The sequence below is a fragment of the Cnephaeus nilssonii genome (genome assembly GCF_951640355.1).
Source record: "Cnephaeus nilssonii genome assembly, chromosome: 4".
NCBI classification, from domain to species: Eukaryota; Metazoa; Chordata; class Mammalia; order Chiroptera; family Vespertilionidae; genus Cnephaeus; species Cnephaeus nilssonii.
In genome coordinates, this window is record NC_137075.1 from 14,986,820 (window position 1) to 15,007,544 (window position 20,725).

The 20,725-nt window shown below is 41.4% G+C and overlaps 1 protein-coding gene across 2 annotated transcripts in view; it reads right to left on the reverse strand.

Moving 5' to 3' along the window:
* ODAD2 (outer dynein arm docking complex subunit 2) overlaps positions 1 to 20,725 on the reverse strand; it is a gene marked incomplete at both ends in the record, with an annotated part of 204,179 nt that overhangs the window by 159,070 nt on the left and 24,384 nt on the right. For both annotated transcript variants that reach the window (XM_079769716.1, XM_079769715.1), the window contains 3 exons: positions 3,952 to 4,099; positions 6,462 to 6,551; positions 7,785 to 7,990. In XM_079769716.1, coding sequence (XP_079625842.1) covers positions 3,952 to 4,099; positions 6,462 to 6,551; positions 7,785 to 7,990 — 444 coding nt within the window. The remainder of the gene's footprint in view (positions 1 to 3,951; positions 4,100 to 6,461; positions 6,552 to 7,784; positions 7,991 to 20,725) is intronic.

Here is a 20,725-nt window from a genome sequence, read left to right on the forward strand (position 1 = left end):
GCCCAACCTTGGCAGCGCAGGTTGTCCAGTTCGGAGGTGCCTGTGCCCCCACACCACAATTCTCGCCCAGCGGCGGCAGCCTGGGATGGGGTCTCAGCCTGCGAGGGGCGCGCACCCCCACAGCACGATCCCCCTCCCAGCAGCCATAGCCTGGGCTGGGGTCTCAGAGTGCGAGGGACGCACACCCCCACAGTGCAATCCCCCTCCCAGCAGCCATAGCCTTATCTGGGGTCTCAGTGTGCGAGGGGCACACACCCCCATGGCGTAATCCCCCTCCCAGCAGCCTTAGCCTGGGCTGGGGTCTCAGCATGCGAGGGGCGCGCACCCCCACAGTGCGATCCCCCTCCCAGCAGCCATAGCCTGGGCTGGGGTCTCAGAATGCGAGGGGCACGCACCCCCACAGTGCAATCCCCCTCCCAGCAGTCATAGCCTTATCTGGGGTCTCAGCGTGCAAGGGACGCGCACCCCCACGGCGCGATCCCCCTCCCAGCAGCCATAGCCTTATCTGGGGTCTCAGCGTGTGAGGGGTGCGCACCCCCACAGCGCGATCCCCCTCCCAGCAGCCATAGCCTGGGCTGGGGTCTCAGAATGCGAGGGACGCGCACCCCCATGGCGCAATCCCCCTCCCAGCAGCCATAGCCTTATCTGGGGTCTCAGCATGCGAGGGGTGCACACCCCCACAGCGCGATCCCCCTCCCAGCAGCCATAGCCTGGGCTGGGTTCTCAGCGTGCGAGGGGCGCGCACCCCCACAGCGCGATCCCCCTCCCAGCAGCCATAGCCTGGGCTGAGGTCTCAGCATGCGAGGGGCGCGCACCCCCACAGCGCGATCCCCCTCCCAGCAGCCATAGCCTTATCTGGGGTCTCAGAATGCGAGGGACGTGCACCCCCACAGTGCGATCCCCCTCCCAGCAGCCATAGCCTGGGCTGAGGTCTTAGCGTGCGAGGGGCGCGCACCCCCACAGCGCGATCCCCCTCCCAGCAGCCATAGCCTTATCTGGGGTCTCAGAATGCGAGCAGCGCGCACCCCCACAGTGTGATCTCCCTCCCAGCAGCCATAGCCTTATCTGGGGTCTCAGAGTGCAAGGGGCGCGCACCCCCATGGCGCGATCCCCCTCCCAGCAGCCATAGCCTGGGCTGGGGTCTCAGCGTGCGAGGGATGCGCACCCCCACAGCGCAATCCCCCTCCCAGCAGCCATAGCCAGGGCTGGGGTCTCAGAATGCGAGGGGTGCGCACCCCCACAGCACGATCCCCCTCCCAGCAGCCATAGCCTGGGCTGAGTCTAAGCCTGCGAGGGGTGTGCAGCCCAATGGCCGTAGCCTGGGCTGGGGTCACAGCATGCGAGGGGCGCGCACTCCCACTGTGCGATCCCCCTCCCAGAGGCTGTAGCCTGGGCTGAGTCTAAGCCTGCAAGGGATGTGCACCCCAATGGCCGTAGCCTGGGCTGAGTCTAAGCCTGCGAGGGGCGCACACCCCCATGGCAGGATCCCCCTCCCAGTGGCGGCAGCCTGTGGTCTCAACCACTGAGTCACACCAGCCAGGCAGATATGGAGAAGTCTTAAATGTTTCTTTTTTTGTTACATATATTTTATTGATTTTTTTACAGAGGAAGGGAAAGGGATAGAGAGCTAGAAACATCTATGAGAGAGAGACATTGATCAGCTGCCTCCTGCACACTCCCCAATGGGTATGTGCCCCTAACCAAGGTACATGCCCTTGACCAGAATCAAACCTGGGACCCTTGAGTCTGCAGGCTGATGCTCCATCCACTGAGCCAAACCAGTTAGGGCTGTCCAATATGTTAAAGAAAAAAACGGATTGTGAAAGGGATGTCTGATTTCCTGTTTAGGCCCGATCCTACAGGGATCGGGCCTAAACAGGCAGTCAGACATCCCCCGAGGGATCCCAGATTGGAGAGGGTGCAGGTTGGGCTGAAGGACACCCCCTTCCCCAGTGCACGAATTTCGTGCACCGGGCCTCTAGTTTTAGATATAAAAAAATAATTTTTCTTTCATTTTGTTTTGACATTGGTCAAATTGTTAAGAGGCTTCTAAAAGCATAGCCAAGGCGGGCATTAGGGTTTGCTTCACATAAGCTCATTTCCTTTTTTAATGATGAAAATATTTTATCTGCTTGTCCTGATTCTGGATTGGGCATCTAAGTCTTTTTATTAATTCAGATTTTAGATCAGTTTCTGGTTTTATAATGGAGTCTTCCAAAACATATTCACATCATCTTCCCTTTGCGTTTCTTCCGTTAAATTACTTAGAAAGAACAAATTGTAATAATATTCAAACACCAAAAAATGCCAGCAAAATTATTGGGTAGTACATCCAAAAATCATAACATTCAGATCTACTTAGCGAGCTTGACAAGGCTACAGTGGAAATCTCAATTAAAATTTAATGACTTATTTTGCTTCCAAATTTGTTATTTCTTGGAACACCACTAAATAGGATTTGTATAAAGTACACTATGCATATAAACATATTAATAGTTATGCAAGAATGACTCACTGTTAGCAGCAGACACACATTTAGAGCATGGCAAATGCTACAAGCAAGGCTTGACATTAGATTGTGATCACTTCTCTCCTACTTGCTCCTGTCCTGACGCTTGGAAATGCCTGCTTTCAACTTTGACTGTGCTGTTAGAATTTTGTGGTTTTTCAACTTCATTGAGGAATAATTGACAAATATAATTATCTCTATTTAAAGTGTACAATGTGCTGATTTAATATACAGATAGATTATGGAATGATTACCAAGAATAATTAACTGCTCTTGCTTTCAATGATGTAAGTTCCTTTGAATCAGCAATGTCTAAATTTTAATTCTCTAAGCAGAATTAGAATTCTTTCCCCATTTTTCCAAATTTCTTGACTACCTTTCCATGGGATTCAGGAAACTTTTTTTTCCTAGAAATTGCAGCTGAGGCTGTGTCTAACAGAGGAAGGGGCATATGTTTCTAGCAAAAAAAAAACTTTTTCAACAGACTTATGCCTACAAGGCTGTATCCATGCAGAGGGCCTTGGAGAATTCACACACACACAAAAAAAAAGCACAAATAGGCTATTTTACCTGTCCATTCTGGAAGACCTCAAAGGCACAGGAAAAGTACCCATTAGCACTTTAGGAGTTACCTAAAAATCTTTAATTAAGTATGCAAAGGCACTGGCAAATGTCCATGTTGATTTGACCAAAGACATGGAGAAGCAGAAGGAAAACATGAGATAAGCCATAATGTTGTTTTCACAAGTACTTCTGGACTTTTGCTTTAAATACAGCCTAGACATGCTCAATATCAGCTATCCAATATCAGAAAATAATATTAATCTGGGTTTTGGCAAATCATTTTCTTTGATTTTCCCCCCCAACATCCAAGTACTTAAATACAACATTATATGGCCAGTTATTATGTAAACTGTTTTCACATGTATGTTTTATTACTGAAGATAATAATGAAAATGCATCAATGAATATTTTAAGTACCTACTATGTATCAGACACTATGCCACATGTTTCAAATGTTTTCTCAATCCTTAAACTAATCCTATAGGATACTTATTTTATACCATAGGTTGAGAAAAATAAGGCTCAAAACCAAAGTTTTGAACAGCCACACTGCTAGTAAGTGGTACAGCAGAAAATTTAGTCCAACTTCAAAAATTCATGCTCTTTCCATCACACCTCACTGGTGGTAAGTCACAGTATCTGGTGCTGCCCCAGCAAGGCAAGATAGTTGGCTCTAGGCAGCCTGCCTGCTCCAGGAGGACTAACCTTCTCATCCTAGAGGGAAGAAGACCTTCCTCCCTATGCACACTTAAATAAAAATAGGGTTCCTACAACCCTTATTTGAAAGAAACATACAATAAACTTGGAAGCAGAATATACATTTTGGGGCAAGGATTTAAAAACAAACATTGCAAACATAGTACAAACGGTTTTCTTACCTTCAAATATTTCACCAGCTTCTGAATTTGCCAATATTCAGATGGCAAATCTGCATTTGCTTCCTGGCGATGATCAGGTGGTTCTTCATCTTCTTCGCTCTCTGAGGAGCTCTCACTAACAATTTCCTCAACCTTTTCAGCACTCTTACTAAGAATAATAACAAGAACATATAATAAACATATTTATGTTACAGCATGTACATGCTTATAACATTACTATTTCAGCAACATGTACCTAAATGGTAAAAACCCTCAAAAAAAAAACAAGAACAGAGGGGCACTTCCTCAACTTGATAAAGAGTATGTACAAAACCGACACTATCACCATACTTACTATAGTGAAAGACGTTTTCCCCTAAGACCGAGAACAAACAAGGATGTCCACTTTGATCACTGCTATTCAGCATTGTACTGGAGTCTATAGTTCCAGATATAAATCTAACAAAATTTTGTACAGGACTTGTATGCTGAAAACTACAAACTTCTGGTAAAATAAATAAAAAGTCCAAATGACGACACACAGAGTGTTCGTAGATTAAATTAGTCTACATAGTAAAAACATCAAAATCCTTGGCACATTTTTAAAAATAGATATAGCAAGATTATTCTGAATTTATGTGAAAAGGAAGGGAACTAGAATAGCTAAAACAATTTTTTACAAGAAGGTGAGAATAACCACTTTACCAGATTTCAAGTTTTACTAAATAGCTACAGTAATCAAGACAGTGTGGTATTCATGAAAGGCTACAAATAAAAATCAACTGAATATAATAGAGACCCAGAAATAGACTCACATAAGCACACCCAACTGGTTTTTTATAACAATGCAAAAGCAATTCAATGATGAAAAGACAGTCTTTTCATCAAATGGTGCTGGAGTATCTGGGCATCAATAGGCAAAAAAAGTGAAGCTTGGCCTAAGCCTCATACCTTACATATAAAATTAACTCAAAATGAATCACAGTCTTTAATGTAAAAATAACACAACATTTAGAGAAAAACAAAGGAGAAAATATTCAGGACTAGAGGCATCACGAAGAGTTCTTAGACATGACATCAAAAGCACAATCTACAAAAGAAAAATTGATACATTGAACTTTATCAAAATTAAAAACTTGTTTTATGAGAGACCCTATATTAAGAGAATGAAAAAACAAATTACAGAGAGAAGAAAATATCTGCAAAATACATATCTAACCTAGGATACCCAAAATAGATAAAGAACTCCCAAAACACAGCATTTAAAAACAAAACATGATCTGATTGGAAAATAAGCAAAAGACATACAAGACAGTTCACTGAAGAACATACATGAGCAATAAGCTCATGAAAAGATGTTCAATATCACTAGCCATTTAAGGAAATGCTAAGACCATAATGAGACAACACTATACATCTTTTAGTACAGTGAAAATAAAAAATATGGCAATACCAAATGCTGGCAAGGATAAGAAGAAACTGAGTCTCATACATTGCTAGTAAAATGGTACAGCCACTCTGGAAGAATCTGGCAATTTCTTACAAAGCTAAACACACAATTACTACATATGTCAGCAATTGGGCATTTATCCTAGAGAAATGAAAGCTTACATCCATATAGAAATTTGTCTATGATTATTTCAACCACTTTAATTGTAATAGCCAAAAACTGAGAGGAATGAAAATTTCCCTCAATAGGTGAGAAATTACAGTATGGTACATCCATACCATGGAATACTACTTAGCAAAAAAAAAGAGAGAGATAGAGACAAATTACTAATACATGCAACAACTTAGATGAATGTCAAGGGTATTATGGTGATGAAAAACACAGCCAGTACAAAAAATATATGATTATGTTTATATGACATTCTAAAAATGACAAAATTATAGAAATGGAAAACACATTAACAGTTGCCAGGGACTGGGACTGCTGGGGGGAAAGGGAGTGGGTGTGACTATAAGGAGCAGTAGGAGGGAGTTCTGTGTAGTGATGGAATAGTCCTGTTTCCAGATTGCCATAGTCACCACACCACCTACATGTGACAAAATGGCATGAAGTATACATATACTTTGTACCAATACTACTCTCCTGGTTTTGATATTATGCTGTAGTTACCCTAGATGTAACCTTTGGGGGAAGCTAGGTGAAGGGGAGATGAGACCTCTCTGTACTATCTCTGCAACTTTTTGTGAATCTATAATTATTTAAAAATAAAGTTGAAGAATTGTCAAACAAATTGAAGAGTTTATTATGTTGACAACCCCTCCCCCAAATAGTATAAATGCAGTAGAGTATCTTAAAGTTTTTTTCCCCCCAAGTATGAAAACTTTATAATGTGAGATTTCTGCCATTTCTTCCAGTAACTCTGCACTAAAAGAAATCCAGTATGATCATTGTGCAGCATTACTAGTAACTGTCAATATAGATATCTTGGCACCCTAAGAGTAAGAATGCCATTAGTTAGGATTAGTTAGCATGTCATGTAAGAAATGGTGTTAAGGAACTGGTTGTGTTAACAGAAACATACCGAACTAATTGTGCTTTTCCAGGTGAAACAGATGGTGCTGACTTTTCAAGTCTTCCGCCATGTTTTTCCTCATGAAGTGAGGTTCTGTGTCTAAAAACATTCTCTATTAGTTACTTTTTGATGATTAATAGGAAATTAAAAATAGAAATGTATACAAGTATTCCAACATTTTCATGCACCCAAATTATGTGTTTTCCAGACACAGAGAATGATGATCTGACATATGTTTGTCCTTTGAGCACAGCCATACATTTTCTATAATGAAAAAGCAATTTGTTCAGTATTCCTTTGTACTAGGAACAGGTCTTCACAGGCTGCCATCATTGTGAAAGGCCTTTACTCTGTATCTTTTAATCTAGTGGATTACTGCCCTGATCATAGTTGCCTATTTTTTTTTTTACCTTCTCCACCCAATGTTACAGGAAGGCCTGTATCTGATTTTCCATGTGTCCCCAGCTTTAGCATAGTCCTTGGCACCTACTTGTTTTCATTAAACACTTAGGTAAATTCTTAATTTAAAAAAATAAGCACATGCAAAAAGCTGAATTTAAAAATTGACCTTCCGCCCTAACTGGTTTGGCTCAGTGGATAGAGCATCGGCCTGCAGACTGAAAGGTCCCAGGTTCGATTCCAGTCAAGGGCATGTACCCTGGTTGCGGGCACATCCCCAGTAAGGGGTGTGCAGGAGGCAGCTGATTGATGTTTCTCTCCTATCGATGTTTCTAACTCTCTATCCCTCTCCCTTCCTCTCTGTAAAAAATCAATAAGATATATTTAGCCCTAACCGGTTTGGCTCAGTGGATAGAGCGTCAGCCTGCGGACTGAAAGGTCCCAGGTTCGATTCCGGTCAAGGGCATGTACCTTGGTTGCGGGCACATCCCCAGTGGGAGATGTGCAGGAGGCAGCTGATCAATGTTTCTCTCTCATCGATCTTTCTGACTCTCTATCCCTCTCCCTTCCTCTCTGTAAAAAATCAATAAAATATATTTTTAAAAAAATAAAAATAAAAAAAATAAATAAAAATAAAAATTGACCTTCCACTTAACAAGTAGCCCATGTGATTTCTCTGTGTGTTTTATCATCTTTTTCAAGTTATTTGCCCAACTTACCAACTACATGAAAGTGAATTGTGTTCTTCCATTCCCTTACCAGAACCCACATATAAACCCTGTTGCCTGTCAAATCTCCCTGCTTGAAATAGAAAGAGGAGCAGGAAGGAATACTACTCTGTATTTTCTACTATGAAATAAAGTTCTGTAAAAATTAGGCAAATATGGTCACTAAAGATGTTTTTAAAATCCCATCATGCAAATGTCTACATACTCTTTGGAATCAACAGTGGTCTTCCAGTTTAAACTTGGCTCTAATCTCTTGATCATGTTATTCTTCCCAAAATTAATTTTGTTCTTCTCCAACGTACTCTTGTCTGAGCCAGGAATAGCTTTACGTAAGGCACTTGCTGCTTCCTTCTTAGGTGTCTCATTAGTCTGATTCTTTTCCTTTTGCAATTCTTCATTAAATCTAGTTTGCTTTATTAAAGAAAAAATTAAGTACAGTATTTACAATGATATCCCTTCTGAATTATCTAGTGCTATCTGAAAATTAACATTGGTGATAAATTCAGAAAAGGAAGTCTCAGACACATCTTACTTCTGTTACTCACTGACACAATTGACTAAGGATAACTTCAGCACCAAGGCCTCTACTGAAGTTAGACTGATAGTAATGGGAAGTTCCTAAACTTCACCTCTGCTGTAGCACACACAGATACAAGTGCAGGACGGAACCTTCTCACAGCTCATCACCACTAGAAAAAATTAAATTCAAACCCTATATTGACTGGGAGTCATCATATTCAAATTGCTGAAATCAAGGATGAAAAGAACATCTTTACCTAGTCAGGCATGTAAGACACATTATAGACAGAGGAGAAAACATAATGGTTAAAAGAGGCTTCTCACCAGAAACAATGCAAACCAGAAGAAAATAAAATTATGTCTTTAAAGTACTAATCTATACTAATAAAAGGGTAATATGCAAATTGGTCAGGACACCCTCACAGTAACGACCAAACAGCAGGCTGCGTGGGGTGACCAGGCTGGCAGGGGGGTTAGTAAAGGACGACCAAACGACTGAACAGCAGGCTGCATGGGGCGACCAGGCTGGCAGGGGAGTTAGTGAGGGATGACCAAATGACTGAACAGCAGGCTGCGTGGGGCGACCAGGCTGGCGAGGGGGCAGTGAGGGGCGACCAGGCCAGCAGGGGGGGGCAGTGAGGGCAACCAGGCCAGCAGGGGGGACAGTGAGGGGCAACCAGGCCAGCAGGGAGGAGCAGTTAGGGGCAACCAGGCCAGCAGGTGGGGCAGTTGGGGGCGACCAGGCTGGCAGGGGAGACCAGGATGGCAGGGGGGCAATTGGGGGTGACCAGGATGGCAGGGGGGGCAGTTAGGGGCAACCAGGCCGGCAGAGGAGGGCAGTTAGGAGGTGACCAGGCCAGTAGGGGGGCAATTGAGGGCAACCAGACCGGCAGGGGGGGTCAGTTGGGGGTGACCAGGCAGGTGGGGGGGGGGCAGTTGGGGGCGATCAGGCCAGCAGACAGAGGCGGTTAGGGGTGATCAGGCTGCGGGGGGGGGGGGGGGGGGGCGGGCAGTTAAGGGCGATCAGGCAGGCAGGCGGGTGAGCAGTTAGGAGCCAGCAGTCCCGGATTGTGAGAGGGATGTTCAACTGCCGGTTTAGGCCTGATCCCCGGGATCGGGCCTAAACCAGCAGTCAGACATCCCCTGAGGGGTCCCGGATTGGAGAGATGCAGCTGGGCTGAGGGGAAACCCCCATGCACAAATTTCATGCACCGGGCCTCTAGTAAGGAAAGAAAAACCTGTCAACTCAAAATTCTATACTGAGACCCAAAAAATCAAATTTGAAGGTGAAAATAAAGTCTTTCACAGATGAACAAAAACCAAGAGAATTCACTATCAGAAGGCCAGTGCTAGAAGAAATGTTAGTGAAATCCTTCAATCACAAGGAATATCATACCAGTCAGAAACATTGGATCTATACAGAGAAATAATCCATAGAAATGGAAAAAATAAATATAAAACTCTATTATTTTTAATCATTCTAAAATATAATTTACTGAAGCAAAAGTAATAACAGTGTTTTGAGGGGTCAGTATATAAAAATAAAATATATGACAACAATAGCACAAAGGACAGGGAGAGGCATTCAAGTACACTATCATGAGGTTCTTAAACTATTTGTGAAATTGTATAGTATTATTTAAAGTAGGACATAATAAATTATATATATATATATATATATATATATATATATATATATATATATAACCCTAGGGCAGCAACTAAGAAACTTTTTAAAAAGTGTAATTGACTAATTAATAGCATAAATAAAATTGAATTATTTCTAGGAGCTCAATTCAAAAGGATCTAAAAAGATGGGGAAAAAAGAACAAAGAACAAATTGGACAAATATAAACAACTAGCAAGATAGTAAATTTAAATTCAACTTTATCAATAGTTATGTTAAATGAAAATGAATGAAAAAGGAAAACACAACTATTTGTGGTCTAAAAGAAACCACTTTATATTAAAAATATAAATATATCAAAAGTAAAATGCTGGAGAAAATATTCCATTAAAAACAATTAAAAGGAAGTAGAATAGCTATATTAAAATCAGACAAAATAGACTTCAAAATAAATAATAATCAAGGATAAAGAGGGAGATACATAATAACCGAGTCAATTAACACACAATTCTAATTGTGTATTAACTAAACAACAGAACTTGAAAATATATGATGCAAAAACAGAACTAAAAGCAAAAATAGATAAATCCACAATTGGAACAATTCAAAACTTCTCTCTCAGTAAACAATAAAATGAGCTGACAAAAAAATTAATAAAAATATATAGAAGATGATGATGAGGAGGAGGAGGAGGAGGAGGAAGGGTTGGAAGATATTGATGAAGAAGGGGATGAGGATGAAGGTGAAAAAGATGAAGGTGATGATGAGGGGGAGGAAGGAAAGGAAGATGAAGAGGATGATGACTAATGAACACTGATGGATTCCAAACTTTTTTAAATTTTCTCCAGTCCCTGGGAACAAGTTGCATTCTCCCCCGCCCCCTGTGGTGCTCAGTCGCCCTGTTTTTGAGGTCTCTTTTCTCTCCTTTACATCACTGTTCTCACCTTATTTGGGGGGGTGGGGGGGATAGAGTGTACCTTGAGCAGAATAGAGTGGAAAAAGAATCTTTGCCCCTTTCTGGTCCAAATTCATTTTTATCCCTTCCTGTCTCAAGAATAACTTAATGGAATCAACACCACAGTGCTCTGTGGGGGAAAAAAAAAAAACCTTCTGCTCCCTTAGCTCTGCTGGGAGCTGCAGGTTGCTAAGCCCCAGTGTAGCAGTACATAGAATTCTAGCTTTTTTCCTCCTTTCTCTGTATGTTGGGCTCAGAGATTACACTGTGCCTCCATGTGAATATGGACTGTTAGCATTTACCAACATGTACCTGTTTGCTTTCTCTTGTTTAAAAAAAGGAAAAAAAAAAAACACTTAAAAAGGTGGGGGGGGCGGTTATAGAAGGTCAGCAAAGGGTGGGTTTGAGATGTTTGGGTGGGTTAAGTGGGCATTTTGACAACAGGGCTTCTCCTTTGGCATGTTTAATTGGGATGTTTAACAAACATCCTTGCAGTCTAAGATGACACTTTTAAAATAAAATTCTCTCCTAATGATGACTTGAGCCCTGCCACTTGATGGGAGAATCAGCAGAACCTGTAGGATCTTATTTGGAATTGATATTTCTCTATTGTAATTTTGTTCCTGTTTATTTTTAAATTTTCTATTTGTTTCACTGGAAAGGAAAGATGATGCTCAGTTTTAAACATTGAAAGTGTACAAGTTTCTTTGTTACAATAAAACTAAATGTGTACACAAAGGATTTGATGCTTTTCTCTCAGAACAGATTTCAAGTTTGGCTTGTATAACATATTGTCGAACTTTGTCAACCTAACACCGTATTTTTTATTTATTTTTTTTTTTAATTGATTTTTTACAGAGAGGAAGAGAGAGGGATAGAGAGTTAGAAACATCGATGAGAGAGAAACATCGATCAGCTGCCTCTTGCACACCCCCTACTGGGGATGTGCCCGCAACCAAGGTACATGCCCTTGACCGGAATCGAACCCGGGACCCTTGAGTCCGCAGGCCGACGCTCTATCCACTGAGCCAAACCGGTTTCGGCAACACCGTATTTTTTGATATGCACTTTGCAGGATAATCTCAGGGCTATGTGGACTGAGTAAATGGGTTTGAATCAGTGTATTAATGTCTCCATGGCTGGGAAACATCATGAGTACAATTTGCTATCAGTTTCTGAAAAATTTCAAATCATTTGGAATACCCGATTGCTCAAACTTAGTTCTGAGTATGTTGTACCTTTAATTTTGTATATCAAATTGGCATTTTAAAAATGGGTCTATATTTACCTGGATGTAATAACAGTGCCTGCCACCACCACCAGACAGACCTGGTGCTCTAATGCCGAGTTACGCACGGGGCTATTGCTGGCATGTCTTCATTGGCACTATAAAGGTGGCCCGTAAGACAGGCTTGCAGAGTAAGAAGTCCGTATTGGTGGTTAAGAAACTCAGGTTAGGAGTACTTTTGTCTCTTAAGTACCAGCTATTTAGCTTATCGTTCTCAAATGAGACCCGTCTGTGTGAATCTGGGCGAGATGATGGACTCTGCTCTGCTAGATGCCATTGTGCATAGAACAACATTTTGAGAAGCTATCTAATGCCTAAGCTTTTTTATGCTGTAAAATATAGTAGCTGAAATTAAATGCCAGTTAATTTTTTCAGAGATGATTTAATGGACAGCCTGGTCAAATTCAAAGCTATCTGATGTATAAAACTTTATAAGTGGAACTGCTAGTATTCCATCAATAGGCAAAGTGTAATAAAACCTATCTAGATGAATAGTATATAATTTATGCACAGGTCTCTGTTTGGTGAATACCTCACTATATTCTGTCAGGAATCTTGATCCAATAAAAGAACATAAAGTTTTTTTTTTAAAAAAAAGACTATATAGAAAAAAAAGAATATTGAAGACCTGAGCAACAATATAAATCAACTTGACTTATTTGACATTTATAGAACATGCCAGCCAACAACAGCAGAATAAACATTCTTCTCAAATGCACAAGGAAAAATTCCACCAAAATAGATAATAATTTGGGCGATAAAATAAATATCAACATGTTTAAAAGAACTAAAATCATAACAAAATATCTTCTCTTTGTACAAGGGCAGTGAATTTAATACAATGACGGTAACATCACCACAACCAAGCAGTGATGGGCTCATGTCCGGTGGTTTAAGTGGAGGCCTCCTGGGAAGAATATAATAAAGCACCCTCTCCCTCCTACCCAGGGCAGTGTCAGCAGAGGCCCAGTGAGGAGGCTTCCATCCCTGCCCAGCAATAATGAAGCACTTATATCACCACAGTTGTCAATTGAGACTAAGTGGGGAACCTGGACTTTCACTCCCACCTTACCATACCCCCAGACCTTCACCAGTGAGGCATCAGGAAGACCTGCTAAAACAAAAGATTTAAATAAAATCCAAAGTTTCACAACATAATGACAAAATGTCCAAGATACAATAAAAAAAATCATTCATTATATCAAGAACCAAGAAGATCACAACTTGAATGAGAAAGGATGACTTACACATGCTTATACCAAGATGGACTAGATATTAGATTAATCTGACAAGATTTTAAAGCAGTTATCATATAAGTGCTTCAATGAGCAATTACAGAAACTTCAAACAAATGAACAAGAAAGTCTCAACAAATGAATAGAAGATATAAAGATGAACCAAATAGAAATTTCAAAACTGAGGTTTATGAACCAAAATAACTCACTGGGTAAATTCAGCAAGAGAATAGAGAGGACAGAGGAGAGAATCCATTAATTTGAGGATATGGCAAAGAGAAATTACCCAATCTGAACAACAAAGAGAAAATAGATTGGGGAAAATATGAACAGAGCCTCAAGATCTGTGTGTGCCCATGACAAACAAACAAACAAAAAAATCCAACATGTATGTCATCAGAGAACCAGAAGGAGAAGAGTAAGAAGGTCAGACTGAAAAATGTATTCTAAGAATGTCTGAAATTTTCCCAAACTTGGAAAAAGACATAAATCTAATATTTAAGAAGAGGGAAAAAAACCTAAACACAATAAACCCCAAAAATCCTTGCCAAGACACATAATAAGCAAATCATAAAACTAAAGACAAGGAAAATTCTTAGCAGCAAGAGAAAAACAATGTTTTACCTATAAGGGAAAAACAATTACAATAACAGATTTCTCATGAGAAACCATGCAGGCCAGAAGGACTCGAATAACATTTTTCAAGTGCTAAAAGTAAAGAGCTGTCAACCACGAATACCATATCTAGGGAAAATATTCTTCAGAAATGAAGGAGAATTCAAGAAGTCCTCAGATAAAGGAGAACTAAGAGAGTTTGTCACCAAGAGACCTACCATAATGGAGTAAGTTCTTAAACAGAAAGGATATGATAAAAGAAGGAAACTTGCACCATCAGAAAGGAAGAGAACAGTGAAAGTAGGGGTAAATACAATAGACTTTCTAAATGATGCTTGATTGTTGAAGTAAAAATTTTAACATTGTCTCATTTCAATGTATATAGAGGAAATAAAGACAATTATATTATAAGCTAGAGGCCTGATGCACAAAATTCGTGCAAGGGGCTCGGCCCTCACAGCCCTGGCTTCGTCCGGAAGGTTGTCCAGACGGTTGTTCTGCTGTTCTGTCTAATTAGCATATTAGCTCTTTATTACATAGGAATTATATAGGATGAGAGAGGGTAAGAGATTTAAAAGGTGAGATTATTTGTATACTTCATGAAAACTGGTAAAATGATAAGTAGATTACGATCAATTATGTATGCATAATGTAATAAAATAGCAACCACAAAACAATCCATACAAAGAGATACACTAAAAACACTGTGGATGGGTAAACCAAAATGAAATTAAAAAAAAAAATTGTTCAAGTAATCCAAAGAAAAACTATGAACAGAAAACAAACTAAACTGGAAGACTTAAGCCCTAACATATCAATAAGTAAATGTAAATGATCTAAACACACCAATTAGAGTTTCACAGAGTGGATTTTTTAAAATGACTCATCTTATATACTATCTATAAGAAACTCAATTCAGGGAGAAACCAAGATGGCGGCATAGGCAAACACCTGAAATTGCTGCCTCGCACAACCACTTCAAAACTACAACTAAAAGTCAAAACAGACATCATCCAGAACCACAGGAAGGCTGGCTGAGTGAAAATTCTACAACTAGAAGGAAAGAGAAAAGCACTCTGAGACTCAGAGGAGCTGCGGAAGTAAAGTGCAGAGGTACAGAGGCACACGCATCGAAAGGGCTGGCAACTGAGTATGTGGTTGTCTTTTTCAATCGGGAGACACAAGCTCCTGACTGCTCTGAACTCCAGTTCTGGGGGAGACACTGCGGACCCAGACTCAGTGGAGAAACTGGACTGTCTGGCTTTGGGCGAAACTCAAGGGCAGCTTTCTCTTAGAGGTGCTTGCAGCAATTACTGCAGGACAATGAGACCTGGAGGCCTCTTAGGGCAGGGCTGAGGATCAGCCATAGCTGTTTGCTCCACCCTGTTGATTCCCTGAGACCCCGCCCCACCCAAGCTGTGCGCAGAGGCTTTTGCATATGAATGGCCTGGCCCTTTGCAATCTAAAATTACCTAACAAACTGCAGCTGGGTCAGAGAGCCCCAGAACTTCCAAGAGAAGGCCCAAGGCCCCACAGCAGCTTTCATTGCTTCACAGCAGGGCCTCATCTGGGCACCTCCAAACCCCAAACAAAGAAGAGGAATCTGCAGATCTCTCTGGAGCTCCTGCTGGGTGGTCTCAGGCAGAGGCTAAATTGGCACCTCCTTGGAGATCCAAGAGCCAGTGTACCCTGTGGTCAGAGTGGGACCATCCAGATTACAACTCCTCAGATCCATAAGGAACACACTCAAGGGGCAGACTCAGTGAGCACCAAAGCCCCACTGAAGCAAGTCTTGCCCATAAGGGTGTCTCCAGCACAGAAGTTCTCCCATCGTAGACACAGCTGATGCTCACAGCCAATTGGCCTGGAGGTCAATTCCTCCCAGTGATACCAACAGCAATCAAGGCTTAACTACAACAAGACTGTGCACATAGCCCACAAAGGGGTGCACCAAGAGTGTCCACCTCAGGTAACTGGGGAGGCTGCGCCACTGGGCCCTATGGGACACCTAGCACACCAAGCCACTCTATCAACACAGGGAAGCAGCCAAAATGCGAAGACAAAGAAACAGGTCATAAATGACAGAAATAGAGGAAAGCAAACTACTGATATAGAGTTCAAAACCACAGTTATAAGGTTTTTCAAGAATCTTCTAGAAACCACCGATAAATTGAGTGAGACACTCGAAGGTATGAAAAAGGACCAACTAGAAATTAAGCATACACTGACTGAAATAAAAAATAATATACAGAGATCCAACAGCAGACTAGAGGATCGCAAGAATCAAGTCAAAGATTTTAAATACAAAGAAGAAAAAAACACCCAACCAGAAAAGCAAAAATAAAAAAGAATCCCAAAATATGAAGATAGTGTAAGAAGCCTCTGGGACAACTTCAAGCATACCAACATCGAAATATGGGGGTGCCAGAAGAAGAGAGAGAGCAAGATACTGAAAAGCTAATTGAAGAAATAATGACAGAAAACTTCCCCCACCTGGTGAAAGAAATAGACTTACAAGTCCAGGAAGCACACAGAACCCCAAACAAAAGGAATCCAAAGAGGACCACACCAAGACACATTATAATTAAAATGCCAAGGGCAAAAGACAAAGAGAGAATATTAAAAGCAGCAAGAGAAAAAAAGTTAGTTAACTACAAGGGAGTACCCGTACAACTGTCAGCTTATTTCTCAACAGAAACTATGCAGGCCAGATGGGAGTGGCAAGAAATATTCAAAGTGATGAATAGCAAGAACCTACAACCAAGAATACTCTACCCAGCAAAGCTATCATTCCGAATTGAAGGTCAGATAAAGAGCTTCACAGATAAGTAAAAGCTAAAGAAGTTCATCACCGCCAAACCAGTATTATATGAAATGCTGAAAGGTATTCTTTAAGAAGAGGAAGAAGAAGGAAAAGGTAAAGATAAAAATCATGAACAACAAATGCAAATCTATCAACAAGTGAATCTAAAAATCAAGTGAATAAAAAATCTGATGAACAGAATAAACTGGTGAATATAATAGAATCAGGGGCATAGAAAGGGAGTGGACTGACAATCCTCGGGGGGAAAGAGGTGTGGGGGTGCGGGAAGAGACTGGACAAAAATCATACACCTATGGATGAGGACAGTGGGGGGGGGGAAGGTCATGGAGTGGGGTGGGAACCCAGTGGAGGGGAGCTATGGGGGGAATAAAGAGAAACCTCAATTCAAATATAATGATATAGGTAGCTTGGAAGTAAAGGGAGAGGAAAAATATACCATGCAAACATTAGTTAAAAGAAAGCAGAAGTGGCTACATTACCAACAGATTAAGTAAACTTCAGAAAAAAAGAAAATTACCAAGGACAGAGATTGATTTTATACAATGATGAAATGGTCAATCTATCAAAAAGACATAACCCTCCTAAATTCATATGCAGAGGTGTAAACACAAAAACAGAAATAAAAAGAGAAATAGACAATTTCACAATTATAGTTGGAGGACTTCAACACCCGTCTCTCAACAACTGATAGAAAATCAGCAAGGTTACAGAAGAACTGAACACCACCAAAAACCACGTGATGTAATCCACATTTATAGAACAAGCCACCCAATACAGCAGAATACACATTCTTTTTAAGCATCTGAACTCAACTTATACCATATACAAACTTAACTGAAAATAAATCAAACCCCTTAATTTAAGAGCTAAAACTAGGAAATTCTTAAAAGAAAAAATAAAGACAAATCTTTATGACATTGGATTTTGCAATGGTTTCTTAAATGATAACAAAAGCACAAGCAACAAAAGAAAAAACACATTAATTAGACTTTATCATAATTAAAAGTGTTTGTGTCATAAAGGACACTATCAAGATGAGGGAAAAGACAAACTACAAAATGGGAAAATATTTGCAAATCTTCAATATCCACAATATAGAAAGAACTCCTACATCTCAAAGACAAAAACAACCCAATTTTTAAAATGGGCAAAGGACATGAATAGACATTTCTTGGAACAGATTGACAGAGGTCAGAGGGCAAGGAAATGGGAGGGGGGTTCTGAATGAAAGAAGGTGAAGAGATTAGCCAAATAACATAATATGAATAGCCCATGGACACAGAAAACACTGTGGTGATGGTCAGAGGGAGGGGGGCAGGGGCTGGGTGAAGGTGGGTGAAGGGGGGAGGGAGAATTGGGAACATCTGCAATGGTGTGAACAATAAATAAAAATTATTTTTTCTGTTAGTCCTCACCTGAGGATATTTTTCCCATTGATTTTTAGAGAGTAAAAAGGAGGGAGGGAAGGAGGGAGGGAGGGAGGGAGGGCCAGAGGGAGGGATAAACCTCGGCTGCCTTCCACATACCCCGAATTGAGGTTGGGGATCAAACCTGCAACCCAGGCATGCACCCTTGACCAGGAATCGAACTTATGACCCTTCAGTGTGTGGGCTGACTCTAACCACTGAGAACACTGGCCAGAGCAAAATAATATTTAATAAGTAAGTTTTAAAAAAGAAGATAAAAATGACCAGAAAGCTCATTAAAATATGCTTAACATCACTAATCATTAGAGAAATGAAAATCAAAACCACAATAGGATACCATACTTCACATTTATTAGGATGTCTATAATAAAACACACACACACACACACACACACACACAGAAAAAGAGAGAGAAAATAACAAGTGTTGGTGAGGATGTGGACAAACTGGAATCCTTATACTTTGCTAAGTGGAAATGTAAAATGGACCAGCCACTGTGGAAGCAGTTTGGTAGTTCACTACTAGGTATATATACCCAAAAGAATTGAAAACAGGGACTCAAACAGATACGTGTACACCAATATTCATAGCATTTTTCACAAACAAAAGGTGGAAATAACCCAAGCATTCATCAACAGATGTATAAACAAAATGTGGTATATACATAAGTGGAATATTATTCAGTCATGAAAAGAAAAAAATTTCTGATACATTCTACAACATGGATAAATCTTAGAAATACTATGCTAGATTGGTGCAGCCACTATGGAAAACAGTATGGAGTTTCCTCAAAAAATTAAGAATGGAACTTCCATTTGACCCAGCGATCCCACTTCTGGGAATATATTCTAAAACCCCCAAAACACCAATCAGAAAGAATAAATGCACCCTTATGTTCATAGCAGCGTTATTTACAATAGCTAAGATTTGGAAACAGCCCAAGTGCCCATCAGTAGATGAATGAATAAAAAAGCTGTGGGACATCTATACAATGGAATATTATGCAACTGTGAAGAAGAGGGATCTCTTACCCTTTGGGACAACATGGATGGACCTGGAGAGTATTATGCTAAGTGAAGTAAGCCAATCTGAGAAAGACAACTATCACATGATCTCACTTATTTTTTTTAAATTTCTTTATTGATTAAGGTGTTACATATGTGTCCTTATCCCCCCATTACCCCCCACACCCCCACTCATGCCCTCACCCCCCTGTTGTCTGTGTCCATTGGTTAGGCATATATGCATGCATACAAGTCCTTTGGTTGATCTCTCCCCCTTACTTACCCCCACTGTTCCCTCTAAGGTTTGACAGTCTGATCAATGTTTCTCTGTCTCTGGATCTGTTTTTGTTCATCAGTTTATGTTGTTCATTATATTCCATGAATGAGTGAGATCATGTGATATTTATCTTTCTCTGACTGGCTTATTTCACTTAGCATAATGCTCTCCAGTTCCATCCATGCTGTTGCAAATGGTAAGAACGCACTTATTTGTGGAATCTAATGAACAAAACTAATTAACCAACAAAATAAGACCCTAAGCATGGAGGCATAGAACAGACTGATATACCTCAATGTGGGGGTGGGGTAATGAGGAGAGATAAACTGAAGAACTTATATACTTACTAGAGGCCCAGTGCACGGCATTCGTGCACTTGGGGGGCGGGTCCCTCAGCCCATCCTGCACCCTTTCGCAGTCTGGGAGCCCTCAGGGGATGTCCAACTGATGGCTTAGGCCTGGCAGTCGGACTTCCTTAGTGCTGCTGCGGAGGCAGGAGAGGCTCCCGCCACCGCCACTGTGCTCACCAGCCATCAACCCTGCTTCTGGCTGAGCGGCGCTACCCCTGTGGGAGTGCACTGACCACCAGGGGGCAACTCCTGTGTTGAGCATCTGCCCCCTGGTGGTCAGTGCGTGTCATAGCAACCGGTCATTCCGCCATTCGGTCTATTTGCACATTACCCTTTTATTATATAGGATATGCAGAGCCCATGGACACAGGCAATAGGGTAGTGAAGACCTGGGAGGGCGTTAGGGGCGAGGCGGAAGAAATGGGAGACATCTGTAATACTGTCAACAATAAAAAATTTAATAATAAAAATGAAACTATATCTTGTCTCAGCAGACAGCTTCCTGCATAAAAGAAAAACATCCTGCTAAGTGAAATAAGCCAAACACAAAGGACAACTGTATGTATCTACTTATATGAAACTAGAGGCCTGCTGCATGAAATTCGTGCAGGGGAGGGGGCAGTCCCTTAGCCTGGCCTGCACCCTCTCATAATCCGAGATCGCTGGCTCCTAACCGCTCACCTGCCTGCCTGCCTCATCTCCCCTAACCCCCTCTGCCTGCCTGCCTGATCGCCCCTAACCACTCTGCCTGCCTGCCTGATCGCCCCTAATCACTCGCCTGCCTGCCTGATCACCCCTAATTACTTGCCTGCCTGATCGCCCCTAACCATTCTGCCTGTCTGCCTCATCTCCCCTAACCCCCTCTGCCTGCCTGCCTGATCACCCCTAACCACTCTGCCTGCCTGCCTGATCGCCCCTAATCACTCGCCTGCCTGCCTGATCACCCCTAATCACTTGCCTGCCTGCCTCATCTCCCGTAACCACTCTGCCTGCCTGCCTGATGACCCCTAATTACTTGCCTGCCT